The following is a 23,035-nucleotide window of genomic DNA, read 5'->3' as shown; positions in this document are numbered from 1 at the left end:
TTATCACGCATTCACTATATACACATCATGTCACGCTCTGATTGGCTGCGCGCAACCACGTAAAACCTCACCAGTCGTAGTGAAGTGTTCGCCGTGGATGTGTGAAGCCCCCGGCCGCGTCCCTGCAGCACAACACGCTCGCTCCACTTTCATTCTGCTTCGGGTCTCGACGTTCACCGAGAAGAGAGTCCGGACGCTTCTGATGCGGAGATTCACCGGAGCGGGAGCCCGGCGGTGAGGCGCGCGCACGATTCAGCACCGTGGACAGCGCGCATCGCCGCAGTGGATTCAACCGGTGGCAGCGGCGCGAAGGGAACGTTAGTCGGATTCTATTGCCACAATTTATCCATGCAGTCGTGCGCTGCTCGGAATCACGCGCGCCGCGGATCACTTGGAGACGTTTTTTCCCTCTGATGCGCACCGTCTTTGTGGGTGTAAGGAGCGTGTCGGAGCGGTTGTGGAGTAGTGGCAGGCGACTCCTTCCTTAGAGACCCTCCATTTCCAAGGATGCTGTTGGGAAATGCCTGGAGACAGAGATGATGAGATTTGTCAAAAGGCACTTGAACTCCTGTCAGATCTCTGCTCTAAAGGGGAAGTGCAAAACGAGAACTGCCTGGATTTTATCTACTATTTCCGAGACCTGGCCCGGCCACGCTACACGGACTCAGGTGAGCAACAGCTGCTCGCGTTTCATTGAGGAATTCTGCAGGCATTTTACGCACCAGTGCCACAGAAACCGCTCTGGCGTTTGGATGAACCGGCGCGCTATTGGCTGCATTCAATTATTCGCAATTAATGGAGCTCTCTTTGGGGTGAAACTGAAATATTTTACGCTTGACAACCGCACACAAACTGCACTGCAAATAACCCAGGCAGGCTGGCTGCGTGGCCACATGATGACTGAGATAGTAGTTCTCACTCCTGCGAGCCGGTATAGCGCACTTAAAGGCGCAGTCAGCACTTACCACCGCATTTACATCATAACGGCCAATATTCCGGAGAGAGCCTCCAAACACATTGAGATTCGCAGTCGCTGAAATCGACCTGGACGTGGAATCCGTTTATATTCCTGCTCTGTTGGCAAAAAAAAAAGACTTATTCCGTTTGGAATACAGCCATCTGAAAGTGAGCCAACACAGATACATTTGATCTTAGATCGAACCTATGAACCAGACTTCCACTCTTACATTGTTACTGCTCTTATTTTGAAGTGACAGAACTGGTAGCTGAGCTAAGAAAGAGCTTAAAATGGTGCTGAGATGTTGGAGCAGTATTATGTACACTCTGGCTCAAGAATGTGGATCCTCACTCAGAGCTGGTTAAAGTGAAAAAAAAAAAACATTCCAAAAGAAGTTGTGAGAGCTGTCCTTTGATCTTTTGCAACTACATACTAAAGTCTGGTTTACTGGATGTCACTTCAGTGTACTGCCGTATAAGATGGCTATCAAACTCAACCACACGTGTCCAATATGATTACAGACCAAATCATGTCCCCCACAAAATTCCTATTGATGGAACACACTCACTCCCTGGTGTCAAGTAACATTTTCAGATGGACATTTGCACTCAGGCTTTCAATAGAGACACATGTTCCAGCGTGTGCGACATATCCTGACACCGAGAGAAGGGCGAGGCGTGAAAGAAAGATGGAGGTTGGGTTTCGGGTTAAGCCATGGTTCTAACTGGCATATTGGAATATCACACATGGGAGGGGGAACATTTTAATGCCACAATATGCAACACAGATTGCAGACTTTGGCATCAACATAGGACACAAAAGTCCACTTGCAAATGGTCTCTATTGGACGCCTTGGGAGCGGGAATGAGCGGCTACAAATGATGCTCCTTTGCGAGGAAATAACGTGTGAATTTACTCCTAAAATTTCTTAGTGACTGACTTTAAGTCCCGAACCTTGTGCTGCAGACCTGTGCCACATAACTTTAAGATAAACAGAGGTGAGACCATCACTAACCTGGTTGCCTGAAGTTATTGTGGGAGGAGCAGGGGAGGGGGTGGGTTGTGGACTTAGCAAGCTTGAGCACAATTGTCATGCTAATAGAACATGAAAATATTTTGGAAACTTTATGATGCTAGATGGAATTGCCACACTCCAGGGGTCACTAACTCCTAAAACAATCATGCAGAAGTTATTGTTGAGCCAATAAGGCATCAAGCTTCATCATCATCTTCTGCTTAATAACATTACGACTGCAACGCATCTGTGTTGCCAGGATCATGTCGAAGCCACATCTTGAAAGAGAGGCAGTCATGTGTCTGTGTCCTCGCACCGACGGGGACATGAGAGTGTCAACCTTTTCAGTGACACGTCCACTCCTCTCTCATTCTCGCTCACTTTACTCACGTCGTGTGAGTCTCAATCGTTTTCCACCCGAGCTCCCGTGTCCTCGCATCGATCTTGTGCGGCTTCATTTCCACGACGGTGACAGCTCCATACATTTATAAAGTGGCTAGCAGGGTTAGCCACCAGGATGACTCGACAATAAGGTCTAATTTCAGTTTCACCTGTCATCCGTCATCTAGCAAGATGGCAGAAGCAATAAGAGAGACGTTCAGCCGCCGCTGCAGGACATCGCTGGCGCTGGTTCGATAAGTAACACTCCAGGCTTGAACTTCCCTCTGAGACAAAGTTGAGTGAAAATGAGACGCTGTGGGAATATTTTCAACACATCATTGAATTGAGAGTCTGACTTCATTTCTCAGAGGAACACGTGTCTCTTCCAGTGAGCAAATCTAGAGCTGTAATATGTATAAAGAGAGATGAGCTGATATCTTCGCAGCACAGCTGGTCGTTTTTTTTTAGAGGTCGAATGAACTCACAACCCACCTCCACCCAGCTCCTCCTGTGTTTTTACTCACATGCTCAATGTTTTTGGATGGAATTTCTAATCTGAATGTTGGTTCATGCCTCTTTAGTTTGACGATTCAAGAGACTTGTGAGTCAAATACAATAGCCGTATGACTCTGCATTCATTGTAAATTCAGTTCTTGATCTTGTTTTGTTTTCACTGAAGCAACATTGTACCTAGTTTACCTAGCAGCATACAACTGCTTTACAAAAGAAATGACTAATAGATAAAATATTGATATTATATTGTATATTGGAGGGCCAAGTATCATGATGTTTTGCTGTCTCAATACTTTTTCCACATTTCTAGTGTTACTATCGTATCATTACTTAAAATTATGTTGTGCTCAATTGTAGTCATTGCTCCCAGAACTAAGACCACCATATCCGGGACCAAGACCAGAGCATACAGCAGGGGTCTCAAACCTGTGGCCTGGGGTCCATTTGTGGCCCTCAGTATGCAGTTTTGTGGCCCGCCACTGGGTGCCCAATTTTAGCCAGGGAGAGCCCCCCACAGAGAACCCTCTCTCTCAAAGTGAGATGCTTTGAAAACACTGTGGGTGACATTTAGTGCATAATGGGAGGCCTTAAGACCACGTCAGATATTTGGGGGACGACTTGTTGCCCTTTTTAAAGGAGCCTGTTCTATAGAGCTTCAAGAGGTCCACATACATATTAAGTGAAGTTACCAACAATGATTATTTTAATACAAAGCAGAACCACATCAAGCAAAATGAAAATGATGAGCAGAAAGACCAGACCCCAGCCTCTCCAAGACTCTGCTTCTGGCGTACAGAGACAAACGCCTACTGTAGACTTTGAGGGCCCCAGATCTAGTGTAACCCAAGAACAATGAGGGGGCTCAGACCAAGACCAAGAATATCAGGGCTTTAGTCCAAGTCAAGAACAAGACCAATGAGGGGACCGAGACCAAGGCCAAGAATTTCAGGACTTTAGTCCAAGTCAAGAACAAGATGAATGAGGAGGCTGAGACTAAGACCAAGAATTTCAGGGCTTTAGTCCAGACCAATGACGGGGGAGAGACCAAGACCAAGACCTGAGACTCAGACTGAACTACATACAGAAGCCAATTCTATACACATAAATGTGCGATCATTGGAACAACCCAGTAATTTGTTCTGTATTCAGTTAGGTCTCTGTCTTGGTCTTGGACTTGCTCTTGGTCTCACCCCCTGGTCTTGACTCCAACCCTACTCTGAACCCTAATTCACTTGAAATGCTGCTCGCCCTCCTGCTGTGGGAATCTTTATGCTGGCACTACAGCTAAACATACATCTACAGTTACATAACCTACTTGCATATTCTAAAAATAGCATAGCTTTTATGTCTTTAATTGGTGGTTTTCTCTTTCAAACTGCGCATCTCAGGAGACAGAAGTTCCATATATTGCTTTTTTTTCAGCAGTGTTCCCTCCCACACCACATCACCAGTGAAAACTAGCCGGGTTCTAAAAATGCCTGAGCCTCTTTGTAGTCATCCAGTCTAAACCCTTCCCAGGTGTCCTCAGATATCCAGGCACCGGACCAATGTCTGCAGGCTCGACAGTAGCACTCTGAGTGTCCTCACATAACAAGTGGCTCATCTCTTCTCCCAAATCACACATGCATCAGTCCTGGCGCTTTCTCACAGGACAGTTTGTCTGTTCCTGTGCGAGGCCTTTGGACAGCACCCACACACAGAAGCACTGTGAGCCCCGGATTTGACAGAATCCAGACCCATCATCGTAGCAGCGTCAGCTATTTTGAGGTCCTAGACTCTCATTATTACATGACTGTAGGCATCACTTACTTTAGCAGAAACTGAACGGGACACGTGTATTTCATATCCTAACAGTGGACAAATTGTAAAGCATTGTCTTGCTGCAGAAACACATGAATTCAAAGGCAAAAGGGAAATATTCAGCCCAGTTCTGTCCTGTAATGGAGAGTCTTTTCCATTTGCTTTGAGAGAACCTTTAGCTTAGAGTCCAATTTAACTCTGCTTCAGAAGGTCAGTTTGACAATGTGGTTGTAGCCGCCTAAGAGATTTGTTGGCAACAATGACAAACTCGGAGCCAGGAATGGTATGTTGGCATTTACCCATACTCTTGTATTATTCATGAGTTTGCTCAGATCTGTTTTGTTCCTGTGTGTGAGGCAAGGGAAGGCCAGAGGCACAACCGCACAAATACATATAGGTTTTCTACTGCATGAGTTATGACCATCTGTTCGGCAGTGTCAGCTTTCCACAACAAAACATTTGTTTGTCTAACATAAGCGTGTTTAACTCACATTCTGAAGCTCCTATCCAAGTGCACATACTGTCAGTGGATATAGGGCTCATTTTGCCAAACACAAAGAACAAAATAGGGCCGCTGCTCATTTCACTCCTCTGGAACTTGGCTGTGGAAATTACATCGTGCAGCGCTATCTTGAATGCACAGGTTGCTCATCGTTTCATCGCTTTTGGGATCAAGGACGTCAGTTCAAAACAGGAGCCCAAATGATGACACAATGTAATGCAAATATCATAAATCAAATATAGTCAAACATAGTCACAATGTGGTATGATTTTGCGGCTGTATGGCAAATATTGTAATATTGTAAAACATGGAGTCGTCACTTGTGGAGATGGGACTGTCGCGACCCGGTATAAGTATCGGGTTCCGATACCATTGGATACCACCACCCTGCTGACTTTTCCTGTTGACACAATTTTGAGTTTTGCACTTACTTTTTGGTCTAATACTTGACATTGTCTTTCATCAGTGATGACAATAAAAGTACAAACAGATCTCTGGAATTCGAGTGGAATATTGATATCTGCAATCATTTCTACTTTCAGCATTCGAGCCTTAAAAATGGAAATGAGAAGCTACAGCTATAACTCTTGGAGTTTCTTCTAAACACGCTCTCTCACTACCATTTTAAGACTGGAGCTTAATGTACATGAGCAACAACCAATTCAGATGTTATCAGTCCATTGACTTCCCATTTTCATGGCGCATATCAGAGACGCGGACTTGGACTGGAGTTGCACATAAGTCGCACCGATCAGTGACTTGACTTGGACTCTGGGACAGAAGACTCGAGACTACACTCAGACTTGTGAATTGAGTTTGAATTCTGTAAGTTTCCACCCTGGCCTCCTGCCCACCTGACACCGTTTCCCCAACAGTCATTGCTAGCATACACATGCGCGCCACGCGGCAAGCAGCCGTCCACCCAGCAAAGATAGCGGTAGCCTTCATCTGGTGACATCAACTATCAGGGTGAATAACACAGTGGTCAGCTGCAGTGTCAGTGGGTGGACAAACAAAGATGTTGCATCGACCACACCTAGCTTATCAGACATCTCCAAGTGCTGAGTAAATCAATGAAACAGAATGGAGCGTTAGCATTAGCACTTGCCTGTCAGCTGACTTGCCTCCTGTCCTCACAGAGACTGTGTAGGATAGACTTTTCACCCGCATGGGTCCAGTGTTTACAGTCACCGTATCCTGAGACTTGACTTGGACTCATGAACAAAGACTTGAGACTTGAAAAAAATGACCTCTAAACCAGTAGGTGCCTACTAACAACGCAAACTCAAATAGCACTCAGAGATATGAGACATTCACGGCATTTGCCAAAATTACAATTGAAATCTTGACTCTTATTTTTGCTAGCAGACAAATCGATAGACACAGTCACCGCCCCTGACCTCCTGGGCAGAGGTAAAAAAAAATGGGGGTTCAAATCCCTGTGAGATCTTAGACGTTGATCCACTGCATGCAAAGAAAACAACGATTGTTTGTTGCAATTACTCGCACATATAACGTGAGGGAGACCAGATAAGCGCCGCCACCTGGAGACGGGGAAGCGAGTTAATTGGGTGGGCCTTGGGTTATCGCCACAATATGGCTGCCATGTGTTTCACTTGTAAATGAATCCCATAAATCTACGCTGTAGACAGTTTATTTTGCCTCCAAAAGCGTCGCTTGTGTAGTTAATCATGTGGCCCCACTCTTGCTGGCAGCACGTCGGCGGCACGTGAGTCTTTCTTCCTGACTTGCCAGGTGGAATGGGACCAGGACGCAAACAATGTGGCTGCTACGGGCCGATTGCGGCTTCAGGCATTAGGAAGATGAAGACAAACACTGGTTTATTATGAGCCCTGTGTGGACGGAATCAGACCCGACCTCATCCCATTCATTATCATGAACTTTGCTCAGAGGAAGACTTCAGTCTAAACAAGTCGACTCGGAGACTGTGACTTCCAAACAACACGTCCATTTTAGATGGGAATGACTTCCAGGCGTCGAGTGAACCAACACTCACTATTGATATTCCATTAGTTTGCTCATCACGTTGAAGATCCCGGATGAGTTTTTTAAAATCTGCTTTAATGGACGTTGCACTGTCACCAAGCTTCACCCAGCAAACAAGGGCATGTTGCCGAGTCAGCATGTGAGCGGGGCAGAAGTCTGTTTGGCCGCCTGCACACTGAGCGAGGCGCAGCAGGTTAATAATAGCCGCGATCAGGATGATACGGCAGACTGACGCTATTAAAACACAGCAGTAGCCTGTGAAATGACTGATCTCACATGACCCCTTCAGAACTGGCTGAAAAAAAAAATCTCATAAAAAGAAAAACAAAGTAGGACAAATCTTCACGCGCGCCGCTGCGCACTTGTTGCTGGGTAACAGACCTTCCGTGGAGAGAAACTGCTGTCTATCAAGATAAATGTGTGAATAGCATTTATTTATTCATTGTATTGTTGGATTATGCAGAAGAAGTCTGATCTGTAGCTTGTTACACTGCTGTCAGAGAGAGAAGACAATGCATCACCTGCTGCGAGACGAGAGCTCTGAAAATCATGGAAACATTGTGAGGGCACTTGTGTTCGAGATCGTATGCATAGTCTGAGTATGTCATCAACCAACATGCTGTGAAAACATCTCAGTAGTTCTACTAAGAACACAGACACTGGGATTTTACAAAGTCATTCTGCAGGCTTTGAAATAATATGCTACTGTTTTTAGGATTTAAAATATGGTAGTAGCATTCAGGAACTCGCTCAAACCATTTAAAAGAGGAAGGTGGCTCACGCTTCAGCTCTGTCCACTGCAGAGTGTGACGAATCCTTCAAAAGATTCAAGGACGAAGATGGAAACTCCGACCTTCTCCAAAGTCTAGACTGGTCTAGATTGTTTTTCACCCGGGTTGCTGCGACACACTAGTGTGCCGTGATAGAGTGTCAGGTGTGTCGGGGAAAATGATCCAGTTTCAGCTCATTGACCAGCAACCAAGGTGAGGAGATCACATGGATTCACTGACATTCTTTCTATCCACTCTACTGTAGAGCTCCAGTGTGTTGATGCGCTGATCTGTCCGTCAGTCAAAGCAGCGCTGCTGTGGTGCGCGGCACTCCTCTTCCCACACACTCACAACCAAGAAGCCGCTCACATGCGCAACCTGCAGCTGTTTTTAAACCTGATGTGCCTCTAACTTGACCACACACTTTCACCACAGAACCATGAGGGAGGGATCCTTGTCTGCGCCGCAACGGCAAAGACTGTCTGCACCGCAGAGCCAACAGAGCTAACGGCTAACGTGACGTCTCACTGCAAAACTTTATTGATACTCATGGACTGTCAAAGTTTGCTTAACAGTAGGCGAAAGACTAAATACCCAACAAAATAAATGCGCTCCAAAATGTGAAGAGAGAACGAATCATTGTTTTTATGACGCAAGGATTTGTCTGGAAACTCAAAACTACAAGAAAATTATGCAAAAGAGAAGTGATAAAATCGAAACATGAATTACATCATGAAAAATATATGCATAAAAAGCTGGTTGGTTGCGTCATATTTCATTTAAAACATATTCCATTTGAAGATCCCTGATATTTCCCATGCATTTCGAGATGTATTTTCAAATTCAATCTACTTATGGGACAAAATACTTGTAAAATAGTCAACTAAAAAGACAAAGAATTTATTGTAAAAATGAGATTTCAGTTCACTCAGAATGAACAAAAAAAAACAGAAAGAAAAAAAAGTCCGGGACTGCCATATAAAGTCAAGTGAAAGGGCCCCTCTTTGTCTGAAAGTTTCTTAACTGACTTTTTATGTTCTCACATATCAATCTCCATCAATGTCCCGTACAAATCTAGCTGTTTGCGTAGAGGATTTCCATCTGAGGGAGATTTGCGACTTGAGACGGATGCCTCACATCTGGTGAGATGATTCATGAACCTCTCGAAGGCTGTGCTGCTTCACACCTCACCTCGCTGCCTTCATGGTGTTGTGCACAACCGGTGCTGAGATAAATGAATCCACAGCCAAACACTCGCTGTCTCAGATCCGCGTGGATTCTTACATGGCACATCAAAACTGTAATGTTCCCGTAAAACTTTATTACAGCTGTTGAATTTTCATGAGGGGATGAGCAGCAGCAGCAGCAGGGACATTAGCGATTCCAGATTTTTGCAACTTTCATTCATAATTCTGTGTTTGCTGCTGCTTTTCTTTCAGTGATTTCTGTGACTAGCATCGCAATGGCTTATTGTTAACGACTTTCTTGTTTTCCATTGATATGTTTGACTCCCACCAGAAGAAACACAACACAAAATGCTGTTCATTAAAAGCAATTTCCAAGGCAACTGAGAGTAGCCAACGTTTGACTTTGATCTCAGATCTAGTGGAAGACAAACTGGATTCAGCGGCGGCCTGAAATAGAGCTTTCATTAATTTGCATCCTCATTTGTGAGTTGCTGTCCGACAAGCCTCTGAAAAAGAAAGACAGTCAGCAGCACTTGGTGACGACTTCTTGTGAAACAGGTTTTCACGTTCCATTCTCTCTGTGATTCCTCAGATGTGTCGGTGAGCCTCTTGTCGCTGGTGGTCACTGCCTGCGGCCTAGCTCTGTTTGGAGTCTCACTTTTCGTCTCCTGGAAGCTATGCTGGATCCCATGGCGAGAGCGAGGACTCTCCCCCACGACCAAGGAGCCTCAGGGGCACATCAATCCCGGCATGAGCCCTCTGCCATCGCAGCCTGCACCCCGGCAGCCGGTCTACACCGCGGTGGATCCCCCTACCCTCAACCGCCGTGAGTCCTCACACTGCTCCATCCCGATGGAGCCGACGCCGGTGGCGTCAGTGGTGTCAGTGGAGGCTCCGGTGACGCCGGTGTCGCCCCCGCCTGCGGTCATGGCCACGCCGGAGGCAGCGATGAAAATCAGCCACACGTCTCCTGACATTCCGCTCGACGCCCAGAACAAAACACGGGAGAACGGGGTTCACACTAATCCACGGATGCAAAGACAGACCACGGAGCCCCCGCCCTCAGGCCGCTCCATGGCTGAAATTGGGTCAGTTGGTTTTCCTTACATTTTGTGGGAGCATCAGTAGCATTTGTAAAACTGAACTATGGACAAATAAAACCATTTGTGTTTTACTATATAAATTTTATCTTCTCTCTTCTGACTCTAAATATAGTAATTGAACTACAACGCAACACAAGCCTCTATTGTTTATGATGATGTCAGGGCTAAATTGCATTCATTCTTATGAACTTAATCCCAATTTCTTGTTTGAAAGCAGATCCTTTTATTCTCACGTGAATTCTCACCCTTACAATCTCGGTGGTGACCCTGTGTTTTCTGCCTCCGTCCTCTTCAGACAAGGGTCCATCCGCCGACATATGAATTTATCAAACCCAGATTTCAATGTGGCTCAGTTCCAAAGGCAGGACTCCCTCACCGGAATGGGTCTGGGCCTGGGTCGCCTCAAACCCGAGCTCTACAAGCAGCGCTCTCTGGAGGGGGACGATGGCAGTCGTCGAGGCAGGGGCTGCGGACGCCTCCACTTCGTTCTCAAGTTCGACTGCGACCTGGAACAGTTGATCGTCAAGATCCACCGAGCAGAGGACCTCCCGGCTAAAGACTTCTCCGGGACTTCGGATCCTTACGTCAAGATCTACCTGCTGCCCGATCGTATGACCAAGCACCAGACCAAGGTGCACCGCAAGACACTGAACCCCGTTTTCGATGAGGTCTTCCTGTTTCCTGTGGCTTACTCGGAGCTTCCCACGAGAAAGCTGCACTTCAGTGTCTACGACTTTGATCGCTTTTCACGACATGATATTATTGGCCAAGTGGTGGTGGACAACTTCCTTGATCTGGCAGACTTCCCTCGGGAGACCAAGCTGTGCCGCGAAATCCAGTATGTTTCTACGGTAAGTCTGGTGCTCCTGAGCTGGGGTTGGCATTAATCCTATTGTGGCATCTTTGAGCCGCTGAAAGATTATGGCTGTCCCCAGTTTTTATACTACATTTCACTTCACAGAGCAGCACCAAGGATAATTCCTGGCATCAATTGCTAGTGTTGAAGTCAAGAGTACTTAACCCTAAGTCAAGTTAAAGGCCCTGAGAGGTCAAGACAGACCAGAGTCCAACCTCCACATTTTAGTATATTTTCTGCCATAAATCCAAAGGGACTTACAGAACAATGCTGACGCCATTTCAATAAAACTGAAAAAATGTATTGAAATAATGTATGTCCAGCCTTTCTACACTTCAACTTGAAAAACAAAGACTCCTTCTCCAACCCCTATGACTTGTGGAGAGAAATATTGTTGCATTTAGAGCCAGCTTGACCCTCACAGTCAGAGGACTCACTTTCAGCTACACCTGTGACATAAATAAAGTGCATTAATGGGCACAAAAGGTTCCATTCAAGCCATGTTTTTTTCAAAAACAGGAGACTTAATAGGTTGGGAATTCAACACATTAGATATTTAAAAATGAATCACAGCAGCTGTGAGTCCCGAGTTCAAGACAGAGTCTAATACATTTCAAGGTATTTTTAAAAGCATTTCCTTCTTAAATTTTGAATACTGTTGAGATAGACTGATCTTACATACAAGTTACAATCCCATCACCGGTCTGTACTCTGGCTCTTCTTGGTATATATTCTTTCAATGTAAATCAATATTCCATATTGAATTTTTCATTCATCCAAGTGCTGAATGGCAATATCACTCAAATACATTGAAAGGTTTACACAGAGAAGAACTGTTTTACTCCTTCCTGGAATCCCTGAAAGTGTTGACACAGACATCTGCACCACAAAAACTCTTAAGTGACCACATCCCCTGACTCCGGGGTTACAACTGTGTACTGGTTTAGAGAGACTGCTGAGAGCTCCGGTTGTGAGGGGGATCTGTCAGTCAGCAGGAGGAGTGATCTAAACTGGTCTTCACTCAGAAATATGAGTTGGACGAATGTAAACCTTGTTACGGAACTTGCAAGCAGCTTATAAAGGTGAATACTTTTACATGGAAAGAAAAACACTGCATTTTTATGGAAAGACTTCATGCTGTTTGCATAAATCAACATTATTAATAATTGAACTGATTTTTATTGATCACCGGCAAAGTATTTGGCTACACAGATCAAACATCAGCGAATATTTGTCTGCTGAAAACCACGTTTGCAATGTGAGATCATGTTTGGACGTGAGGGGGTCTTGCTGTCCATCTGGCCTTGTTTTGTGAGCAGCAGCTCGTGTTTGTTATCAGCGTTGTTTCATTTTGTCTTGGCCTGTTAGAACAGTAATAGATGTGGAGTCGGTAAATGTTGCATATTGGAGGGATAATTGTGTGAACCCTGAGACCTCGTCTTTGCATTTGCCAGAGGCATTTTTGCTGCTTTACATTCCTTCTACATCTGAAAGCATAATGTTTTGTCCTCATAAACAATTGACATTTGAGAGAGCTACTATTGGGTAAAAAAAAAAAAAAGAAAAAGAGTCTCACCTGAATCATGCTGAGTAATAGTTTACTTACCTTGACGTATATAAAGGCATTCAAAACTAACTGATATATCATTGGTATAATATACTTCAGGTACTGTACATGTAAAACAAAGATTTATTTTTAGCTGTGCTCTAGTTCAGTGCTTCTCAGTTATTTTCTGTTATGCCCTTCTCCAGGAAGAAGTAAATGTTTAGCGCCCCCAACTCTCTGCCGCCTTATTTTTGGTCTATAAAATTATTATAAGCACATCTCTGCATAACATTGAATCCTAGTTAACATTAAAGAAAAGAAAAGAGAAAGGAATATAGCTCAATTTACAATACAGAATAACTTTAACTTTTCATGAGTGGATGTGCAGTTACACTTTATTCAAAGTCTATTGCAATGATAATGATAATGAATTTATCACGATTAATCACATTTTAATATTATAAATTCAAGTGAAATCTGTAAACACAAGTTTCAGCATCAGGGAGGAGGAGCGCCAGTGATGAGTGAACCAGAGCAGAACACCTTTTTTGTGCTTCTCTCCTCCAGTTCTGGCTTTGGTTGTGTTTGTTTGAGTTATTTGGATCGATTTTTTTTTTGGTATATTATAAATAATTGAAATTAAAATCCCAGTCCTTTTCATGTTTCCAGACAAATGCATGGTGACAACGAAGCTGATACTGCTCTTGTGTCACACAAACCCCTCATAGTTTCTTTCTCTGCTTCACTGCACCACAAACAGGACTTGCAGTCACTTAGGCAGGAACTGACAGTGACTTAGACGCGCTCTTTGTGAAGAGGCAGAAAAAGTCTGAGTGAGTCAAAGCAAAAAAAAAAAACTAAAAAGAAAAATGTTGAGATGAATTCAGCCTTTTGAAACCCAAAATGGAAAGGCAAGCCAGTAGGGAAAACTACTGAATAGTAGGTCACTATGTGCTTTTCTGGAACTTGATATTTGAAGTCTTTGTGAGCTGTACAGGCATCGATCACTGCTTTTGCAATCACATCTGTCCCTTCAATCTGGCAGAAACCCCAAGGATGTATCAGTATGGACAGCGACGTGAACACGTCTAGATGACCCCTCAGTCAATAGTTGCTTTGTGGGGGAGGGTGAATGTTTGCCATCATCATTGATAGCTCAGACAGAGACGGAGCATTGACAGCAGATGATCCGCAGCGGAGCGATCGCACTCAAGGGTTTCTCCCGCCACAGCTCTGACACCAAATCGCATTTGCAAAACCAAAAAAACATGCCCCACTAACAAGCTAATGATAGCAGCACGGAGGCAGGGAGTTTGGCAACCGCAGCAGTTAGCGAGAGCTACTGTCACAAGTAGATGGTTTCTGGAGAGACACGCTGGCTGTGGCGCCACGTTCAAGTTCCAGAGTGGGAATATGCGAGTGTGTAATCTGCTTGGAATCAGCAGATGCCCCCCCTGATATGGGAGGAAACAATCATTGTCAGCATTAGCAATAATCCATCGTTCCAGCGGGGATGGAATCTGGAACAGCTGATTCGTTCCCGCCCGTCCGTTGTCAAGGAATAAACCTCAGAAACCAGTTGCTATGGTTTAAAGACAAACCCGAGAGCGTGTTCACTGAGGACAGCTCGATTCCTGCACCAGAGTAGATGTGGCGCACAGCACTGAATCCTTTAACCGCCACTGCTGCTAAAGTGCAACAAGCTACATTTGTGGGCATGTTTCTACAAGTAACATCCGACTCACAACCTGCTCGACTTACGTCCACCCGTACTTACGACCACAGCCAGCAGATTTTTTTGGTTGTTTTTTATTCAATGTCTGGCACCGCAGCACGTTGCAGCCCAGCAACACATACAACAGTTACGGCAGCACAGCATCCCAGCATCTCACTCTCACACAGCCATCTACCACTACACTAGTACCTATAACCCTCGCGTCCGACTTACGACCGGTTGGTCGGATCCGATGCCGGTCGTAAGTCAGATGTTACTTGTATGAGGATTTGGAGTAGTGCAGAGGTGAGCAATTAAAAATGTGTTGTGTTTTATTAAACTTAAACCACATTCCATTTAAAGATTCTCATACATTTAAAAATCTACTTTCAATTCTGATGTATTTTAAGGGACAAGAAATACTCCTAAAATAAACAAACCAAAAAATGCATAAGACAAAAATGACAACAACGATGTCAGTTTTATAGTTTTACTCTGACTCCAAGAGGGCTGCATAAATACAGTCAAAGGGCCACGTTTGGCCCCCGGGCCGCACTTTGCCCAGGTCTGGATGTGTATGTTCCAGAATGCAAAATACTGAGCCTCATTACATCAAACCAATTAGCTGTTTTATTTAGCTTATAACGCTCAAATATGCCGCATTTGGTCACGTGTCCGCTACAGCCGATCTCCTCGTGGACCAGAGACAGCAGCCAAGTGTGTGTGTGGTGGCAGAACTTTGGACATGCTGGTTAAAACAGCGCATTTTGAGTGGTTCAATGTAAATAAAAGAATGAGTTTTCGATGCTGGACCCCATTTTCACTACTAGATCCCCATGCATTGGGACGTAGAAATCACTGCATAGACAGGCGTACGGCATAGACGGGTGTGGCTTATGATCTATTTTCCTTTTTTCAAGTTAGTGGGTGTGGCATATATTCTGGGCACTCATACTTAGGGATTGAGTCTTCACTCTCTGTAGAGATTAAGAATAGAGATTGAAGACAGAGGGGAGGTTGTAGTTATGTAGTAGGAGCATGACAGAGAGCAAGAGAGCAAATTTGACTCAGATTCTCAAGAGGAATGTTCTGAAGAAGATCGTCCCAAGAGACAGATGAAGTGATGCTGCTTCTGCACGTAGAGACAGCGAGTCTGTTTGCACTGACGGCCCACAAACAGCACACACTGGAGGCTTTGCTTCACTGGATCTGGGCACATGGTGGGGGAACGTTCGACAACTACGAGTTGGAAAAGCACACATAAGAAGCCCCCTGCAAATAGAAGCAGACACAGCCGAAGTGAAAAAGTACACTGTGAAAGGCGGTGGAGGAAGCATTGGTGCTCACAGCTGAGGTGTAAATGACCCAGTCACACATCCTCATTGATGATGTTTGGAAGGAAGGGAAGGCTGTCACCTGCATCAGAAAGACATCTGTAAAATAAATGTTACGTCATAACGCAACTTCCATTCTAAACTTTTAGTTTTCTTATTAGTGTGCATTTATCTTGAACCATTTCAAGCTAAAACTGACATGAATGTGCAATATTTCACTGAAAATATTGTTATTGTTGTAGCGCAAATACATCGATCGGTTCCACTCATTATTAGGCTTCTACTGAGAAACAAGCCCCTCAGTTAGAATTCTTCTATCCTGCACCAAGACAGCAATTAAAATGTAGCACACAGCGGATAATGGCAGGACTCATTGTGGCGAGGCTGGAGAGGACACATTTGCCGTCCAGGTGAGACGACAAAGACCAGCCGAGTGGTTGCTTAGTGCAGGTCGGAGCTCTCCAAGAGCTTCACCACGCTCTTATGAAGCTGCTATAAAAGAAAAGTAACACCACGGCTTCAGTTTGAGTGTGGAGATTACAGTGTTTTATAGAGTTATAACCAGTGCAACTGAGGATGGCAAAGTAATATCTAGAGCCAAAACATTTTCCTTGTGACTGTAATGTTTACATAATAAATCTGTATGTCCTTGTCACTTTAGCTTATTATAAACATGAAGGCATTTCATTATTCGAAGGTTGAAATCTGTGACAAGCGAATCAAAGATGAGTCCAACGGGAAGGATGAGAACAAGAATGAGTAGCTGAGAGGGACAGCTCATGTGTTTAGACAGACAGTTCGGGAGGTCAGATGGTTTGGTCACTCGGGAGGCGACGCAGTGGAAGTGATGGATGAAGAATGAAGCAGGTGGAGAGTCCGAGTAAATGGAGAAGGCAGGAATTGAGATGGATGGACGTGGTCAGTGAGGACAGGGGGCAGACAGGTGCGACTAAGTTGGATGATCAAGAGGGGTAAAGATGGTGGAATTGGAAACTGGCTTTTGAACCGGGACACTCACCCCACGGCACCACAGTTATAGAACAGTGTGTGCTCTCAAAGTCTGTTTTCCCAAAAATATTTGCAGGAGTCAAGTAAATATTGCAAATATTCATTCAGGATGAGTGACATCTGGTGCGGTGGGACGTGTTGGTCACGTGTGATACATAGACAGCTTCCCTGCTTCTCAAACACTATTCACAGTCGACTTTACGTCTGCTCTGAACCAATCTTCCGGTTTCATGTTGTTGCGCTACAGTTCATTCCAGGATAATGCTAATGTAGCATTATTTTACGGTGGGGCCAATTCATCTGTGAACTTGAAATAAACTGAATTATTTATAAATATATCTATTTGATGGTTCATTTTGGTTTCAAAAGGAAAGTCAGGTTGAAAGGTTTAAAAATGCCCACACTGAACAGTGTCAGTTTGGAGATGACACAGTTGCTCCCATCCATCGTGGCCGACTGCAACAGCATGTTTATCAGACTTCTTATCAGGTGGTTCAATACTGTCCCTTCTTTCTTTTTTTCTTTTCTCTCGGACTTCGACTGGACCGAGCGAGCGCCTCTTAATCACAGCTCACATGACTGGCAGACAATGACTAATTAAACACAGGCGTCCAGGCCAAGTCGAGTGAGAGAAACTGTTGGTCGGAGCTATCTGCACCAGACACATTGAGCTTCCTGGTTCTCACCTCTTCATTGCATTTATTTTGAGAACAAGTGATACGTGAGCGTTTTGTTCTCCGCTGCTTAGCGAAGGTCTCCATATCTGGAGAAGGAAAAACGTCTTCAGTGTGGAGAAAGAAAACTCTGTTCTGTTTCAACTTCAGTATCAAATAGTGTGTTGTCTGAAGAAGTTCCATTGAACTGAATGCATTCGTGTTTGTGTGAGGAACTGCTCTCAAAATGGGCCAGTGAGAAAACTGAGGTGTCATTTTCCTGTTCAATCTTCAAATGGATTCATGTGGTGTCTAGAGAATGAAGGTGTTAAGCAACTACACGCTGGTCCATTTTACCTGCCAAAGAACTGGATGAGAAGCCTTTGGTCAGCTGAAATGTCGTAAATGTCCAAGTACATGGGCTCTTGTCCATATAGGATCTGTGGTCCTTCCCTCACAAGTTGAGGAGCAAGTGAACAAGATCCATGTCTGGGCTCCCCCAGAGAGGTGGATGCTCAAAATCCCAGGCAGCTTTCATATGGTGAGGGGTTCTGGGCTTGTCCTTCTGAAAGAGGGAGGTTCCACACTTGGCAGGAGTGTGTCAAAATCCTCTCAACTGAGGGAAGGTTTCTGCCTCAACCAGAAGCTATAGATGAAGCAAAATAGCAACTATAGCACCAACCTTGACATGTTTACACCCTGAAATGCTGAAACAAAGTTGGAACAAATACTTTTTCTTTTTTTTCTCAGGACAATGTGGACCTTGGGGATCTGATGTTTTCTCTCTGCTACCTTCCAACCGCGGGAAGACTGACGATAACAATGATAAAGGCTCGCAACCTTAAGGCCATGGACATCACCGGTGCCTCAGGTAATCGTCCGTAAAGTCACCTCCACAGCGTGTTGTTGTTTTCTGACATGGTTGTTGTCCACAGATCCATATGTGAAGGTGTCGCTCATGTGCGAAGGTCGCAGGCTGAAGAAGAGGAAGACGTCAACGAAGAGAAACACGCTCAACCCCATCTACAATGAAGCGATTGTGTTTGACGTTCCACCTGAGAACATCGAGCAGATCAGCCTTCTGATCGCAGTGATGGATTATGACCGGTCAGCAACAGCAATTTCCTTCGCAGTCGATTATGTCCAAGCCTGGTTGTCATCAACTGTCTACTTTTGTTCCCGTAGTGTCGGCCATAATGAGGTCATCGGTGTGTGTCGGGTCGGCAACGATGCAGACAACCTCGGCAGAGACCACTGGAGCGAAATGCTCACATATCCCAGAAAGCCTGTCGCCCACTGGCATCCACTTGTTGAGGTAAATGCTTACTGATGCGTCTGTGTGCTCTTAAATCCATGACCAACCAACCCACTTCTAGCCACTTCTAGCCCCCTCTCCACGCTCATGTCAAAGATGAGCAGAAAATGTCAACAGGAAACTCCATTCAAGTGGTTATATGACTCACCATCGGTTCAATATCTGAGCGCAGCTGGGTAGTTTCCCCAAGTTTGAATTGCAGCTGTTGCTTTTAGCATAAAACCGTTTTCTGCTTGACTGACAGCCGAAAAAGGAGCGTGCATGAGTCACTTCAGTACACAATAAGGAGGATTAGGAAACTGTATTACTGGCTGGAAAGTGTGTTTCCATCGCCGCAGCTAGACTGCTGGACTCATTATGTTTTCCAAAGCGGCTTTAAGAGCTAAACAAGTCCCTCAACCAGACAAGACAATTGTCTTGGAAGCTCCAGCAGCGTCGTCCTGAATCATTATCATCTTTCCTTTTGCATCCTACAGTGGCAAAGTACCAAGTGAGATCGGAAATACTTGTCCGGATGTAATTCGGCCTCAGGCACGACTGATTCAAAAGCAATGGGATCTCAGTTGGAGGCCCTTGTGTGGGATTTGCGGTGGTAAAAGCAATTATTGCGACGTCAAATCTTTGAGGAATGTAAATGTGAGCGCTACGTTTGAATATCCTGCGAGAAGAGCGTGAGCACGTCTTTGCTCTCTGCTGATGAGTATTTTCTCCTGGGTCAGTGATGTTAAAATACCGAGGCAGAGGAGCCTCCAGAGAGCACTCGAGCCAAAAATGAGCGGCATCAAAACGGAATTCGGATTTTAATGAAGCAATAATGTTTGAAGTGCAGGCGGGTTCGGTTTAATGTCGAGTTATCCACTTTGTGTTGGAGCTTTTATCCATTTTCCGTTTGTTTGCCAACCCAGTAGTGTCAGCTGGTTTCAAGGCTGTAAACAAGCATCAAACAAATACAGCAGTATTTTTGATTTACAGCAGGACAATCCCGTAGTAATTGTCAATAAAATCCAGAGTGTGAATTTTGGCTACGGATTTGTTTACCGTGCTGATAAAGTAGCATGTTTTCAGTTGGTGGCAACTCCCGGGATGTTAATGCTAATCCACAGTCAGTCTTCCAAAAATGCTTCTGCTCGGAGAGCGAGCGGGGGAAAGGACTGCCAGCACACATGACGATAAACTGCTTTGCTTGTCCCTCTTTGCAGTACCAGGGGACGACAGGAAGTAGCCAGGGAGGATCCTGTAACTCTTTGAAGACGCCTCCTTCTCCCTAGCCGCGGGCGACTCCTCACAGAAGCACACTGGTCAATCTCAAGCCTCGGCACGTCCTCCGGACACTGGCTCCTTCTATATCGTACACTTACGATGAAAGGATTTAAAGATAAAAACAAAGTAAATCTGGAGCGCTGCTCAACTGGATCAGTTGCATGTTGAATGATTGCCAAGTTTTATTTTCTAAGTTACGTTCTTGAAGAGAAAAAAAAGAAAGCCAGACTGCGACAGACATTTTACGTCTGTTTATCTTAGTTTTTACAATCGTTCCTGTTTTTTACATTGTCTCGTCGCTTGTTTATTGAGGTCAGTCTGTATTTGCACAATGTACTAACAACCAGTCAAACTGCCAGTTATTTATTTATTTAGTTGTTTTTTTATTTGGTGGCAATTTGGTGCATGAGGTCTTGGCTTGGTGGGAAATCTCCTCGTCGATTTGTATCCGAGTCTACTTTCGGAGTACGGTGTGTCGTTCCGTATGTTGATGTGCAGTGACGGTTGATTTTTCGAGAAAGTATCTGTGAGCTGTTAAATGTCGTCAATAAATTGGATTCCATCGAAAACGAAAGCTTTTGTATTTTCACTTTCACGATAATGACATGGAAAACCTTCCGTTCTCCAGGGTTTGATTGTTCTCCTGCTCTGCTGATTTGTTGTTTCTCATGAAGTAAAAAGGTATCTTCTCTTCCAAAAAGGTGGAGGTAAGATTATTCCGGTCAGTCCATGGGAAGTCTGTGGGGAGGCCAAAGCTATTTTCTGGTCCACTTGGTCTCATGCCCTGGGTCACACATATTCAATTTAAATGATAAAAAACGAAGTTTTGACTTTGTTTGTTGTGTGGTTTATGTTTTATTTTCCTCTGAAAACACGCAATTATTTGGACTACAAATCAAACGTTGCATATTTGACGTGACCGCAGACGACGACTGTTCCGGCACTAAGGCAGATGCTAAAGCTAGCAAACATTAGCAGACATTGTTAAACCCTTACAGTGACCCTGTGGAGCTTGTCCCACCTGCTGGCTCTCACTCGACTGACTATCGAGTGAGAGCCTGAGATGAGCTACTAAATGTCACACAAAACCTAAAGTAACTTTTGATGCCGGTGTTAAAGCAGTGCTCTCATCTCATTGGCTTGTGTCTCTCAAATTCACAGACATTATATGTGAGTTCTATGGCATATTTCAAGATCGATCTGAAAATAACTTCCATCGCTCCATTAACTCCTGTTCAAATCTTTTGTGAGCTTAGTTCCCATGAGGCAGAAGTAGATGGGCGTGACTTAGGCTGCCCATAGAGAAATGGATCTTATGTATTTATTGCATAAATCTTTGAAGTTCAGCAAATGTCGATTGAATGCATAAACACTTTAGCTCAATATAACTGACTTTTAACATTATTTTTTTGGATGTTAGTAAATAACGCCCAAATCTCTCAGTCCTGTAAGACATTTTTAGTTAGTTGTTGAAGTCAAGATGTATGTTTAAAAAGAAAGTTGGACGATATTCAGTTGAAAATACTGACTTTTTTTTTCAGTGGGAGTGACTTGAAAGAACAAGATGAGGAGTGGCTATATCAGAGCTCATGCGGGGAAATTTGGAGACAGTTAGGGAGGCCAGGTGGTTTCGACACAAGGAGAGGCGAGACTGCGGATAGGCTGGTTGCCTGCATGCAGCTGGGATGCTGGAATCAAAGAGCATGAGAGTATTGGAGCCATCAGCAGCAAGGCAGAAATGACCATTTCAACTGTTTCAAACGTTGTTGACCAATTTTACAACAAGGACGGAAGGTGTTGTTTAGGGATCCCTGATAATAAATGAATTACAGAATATAAATAAATGTGTTTGTAGTTTCTTCCTTAACACTACTATATATATATATATATATATATATATATATATATATATATATATATATATATATATATGCTACTTTCCCCCCTTGCTACTTTCAGCACAGCGGCTGAGTTTGTTAGGGGGAAAACAAGCTATTTTACCAAGTTTTTCAGCTCACATTAAAGGAGCAAACAGAATGTACAAGCATCTTTAGGTGCCTGTGGACATCAGTACCTCCAAAATTACGCCATCAAAGCAAAGAGTGACATTGGTGGATAAAAGGAACAGCAGAGTTCTATTTATTTCCCTTGTAGGGAGCAGCCCATTTAATGTTGGCCCCAGGGCTGAGCACAGTCAGGGGAGACACAATGCTGCTGAGCAGTAATCTAGAGGCTTTAAAAAGTGTTGGCGACACCGCTGCAACAACTGTGTTGTTGCATCCAGGATTCTGGCTGATTCTCTAAATCCCAACAATTCCCTGTGTTGCATGGCCCTCCTTCTTCTAGCACTGCAGAAGATTGTTTCCAGCTCTGTTCCATGCAAATTCATTTCCTCTTTTGGCATCAAGCACACAAAGGGTGGCGACAAGTCCGCTGGAAAACTTCTGGATGTGAGAAAAGTCACACCCTATGAGACTGCATTCACACCGCGGCGCAACTCTGCGATGCCGTTGCAAGTAAGACGTAACATCCGCTTTCACCTTGAATTATTTTCGGAGCTCCGTATGGACGATCACTCCTTTTTTGTGCTGTCTTTGTAGTTTCTCAGGAATTTATCATACTGTAGTGGGAGTGCGATTTCCCTGCTACAAATTGTACGGTCCAACAGCTAATTTTGTGATGTTCCAGACGCAGAGTGGAACCCAATGGCAGTAATGCAGGAGTCAGAGGGTGCAGACAGCGGGTCAAATACAAGGATTTAACATAAAAGAAATACAAAATACACAATAAAAGGCATCACTGAACCGGGAGAAATGAACAGAAAACCAAATCCAAAGCGTCACAGAACCGGTAAGAGTCCACAATGGAATTAGTCCAACGAAAAGTGTCACAGAACTGGGACAAAGAAATGCAAGCAGAGTCTGTAAAAAGATAATAATAAAACACAAAATAAACTACAGAGGTCGTCAACACAAACGCACGAGCTCGGAGATGCAATAACAAGGAGAAAACAAAGAAACCATGCGGGTCAAATAGACAAAGAAAAGCCAAGCACAAAACTCACCGGGGTTTAGAAGGAGAGAACAAAAGATAAATCACAGACGGATAAATGC

General features: G+C 44.3%; 1 protein-coding gene across 1 annotated transcript; it reads left to right on the top strand.

Annotated features, from left to right (window-relative positions):
* The first annotated feature begins 79 nt into the window (after nt 1–79).
* Nucleotides 80–20,460, top strand: syt9a (synaptotagmin IXa). The gene is made up of 7 exons (XM_053865186.1): nt 80–668; nt 9,726–10,221; nt 10,532–11,087; nt 18,098–18,218; nt 18,283–18,454; nt 18,533–18,662; nt 19,862–20,460. The coding sequence occupies exons 1-7, from the start codon at nt 521–523 to the stop codon at nt 19,928–19,930; spliced, it is 1,692 nt and encodes a 563-aa protein (XP_053721161.1). The 5' UTR covers nt 80–520; the 3' UTR covers nt 19,931–20,460.
* The last annotated feature ends 2,575 nt before the right edge of the window (nt 20,461–23,035 follow it).

This window comes from Synchiropus splendidus, chromosome 5, assembly GCF_027744825.2.
Source record: "Synchiropus splendidus isolate RoL2022-P1 chromosome 5, RoL_Sspl_1.0, whole genome shotgun sequence".
NCBI classification, from domain to species: Eukaryota; Metazoa; Chordata; class Actinopteri; order Syngnathiformes; family Callionymidae; genus Synchiropus; species Synchiropus splendidus.
Note: the sequence above shows the minus strand (reverse complement) of the source record. Positions and strands in the feature narration are given on the sequence as shown.

What these genes read in the sequence shown, in the direction of transcription:
- syt9a (XM_053865186.1), top strand. Translation starts at nt 521, where the DNA reads ATGCCTGGAGACAGAGATGATGAGATTTGTCAAAAGGCACTTGAACTC. An exon ending in GCCACGCTACACGGACTCAG is followed by an intron (nt 669 to 9,725) that starts GTGAGCAACAGC and finishes GTGATTCCTCAG; the next exon opens with ATGTGTCGGTGAGCCTCTTG. An exon ending in ACTGGCATCCACTTGTTGAG is followed by an intron (nt 18,663 to 19,861) that starts GTAAATGCTTAC and finishes CCCTCTTTGCAG; the next exon opens with TACCAGGGGACGACAGGAAG.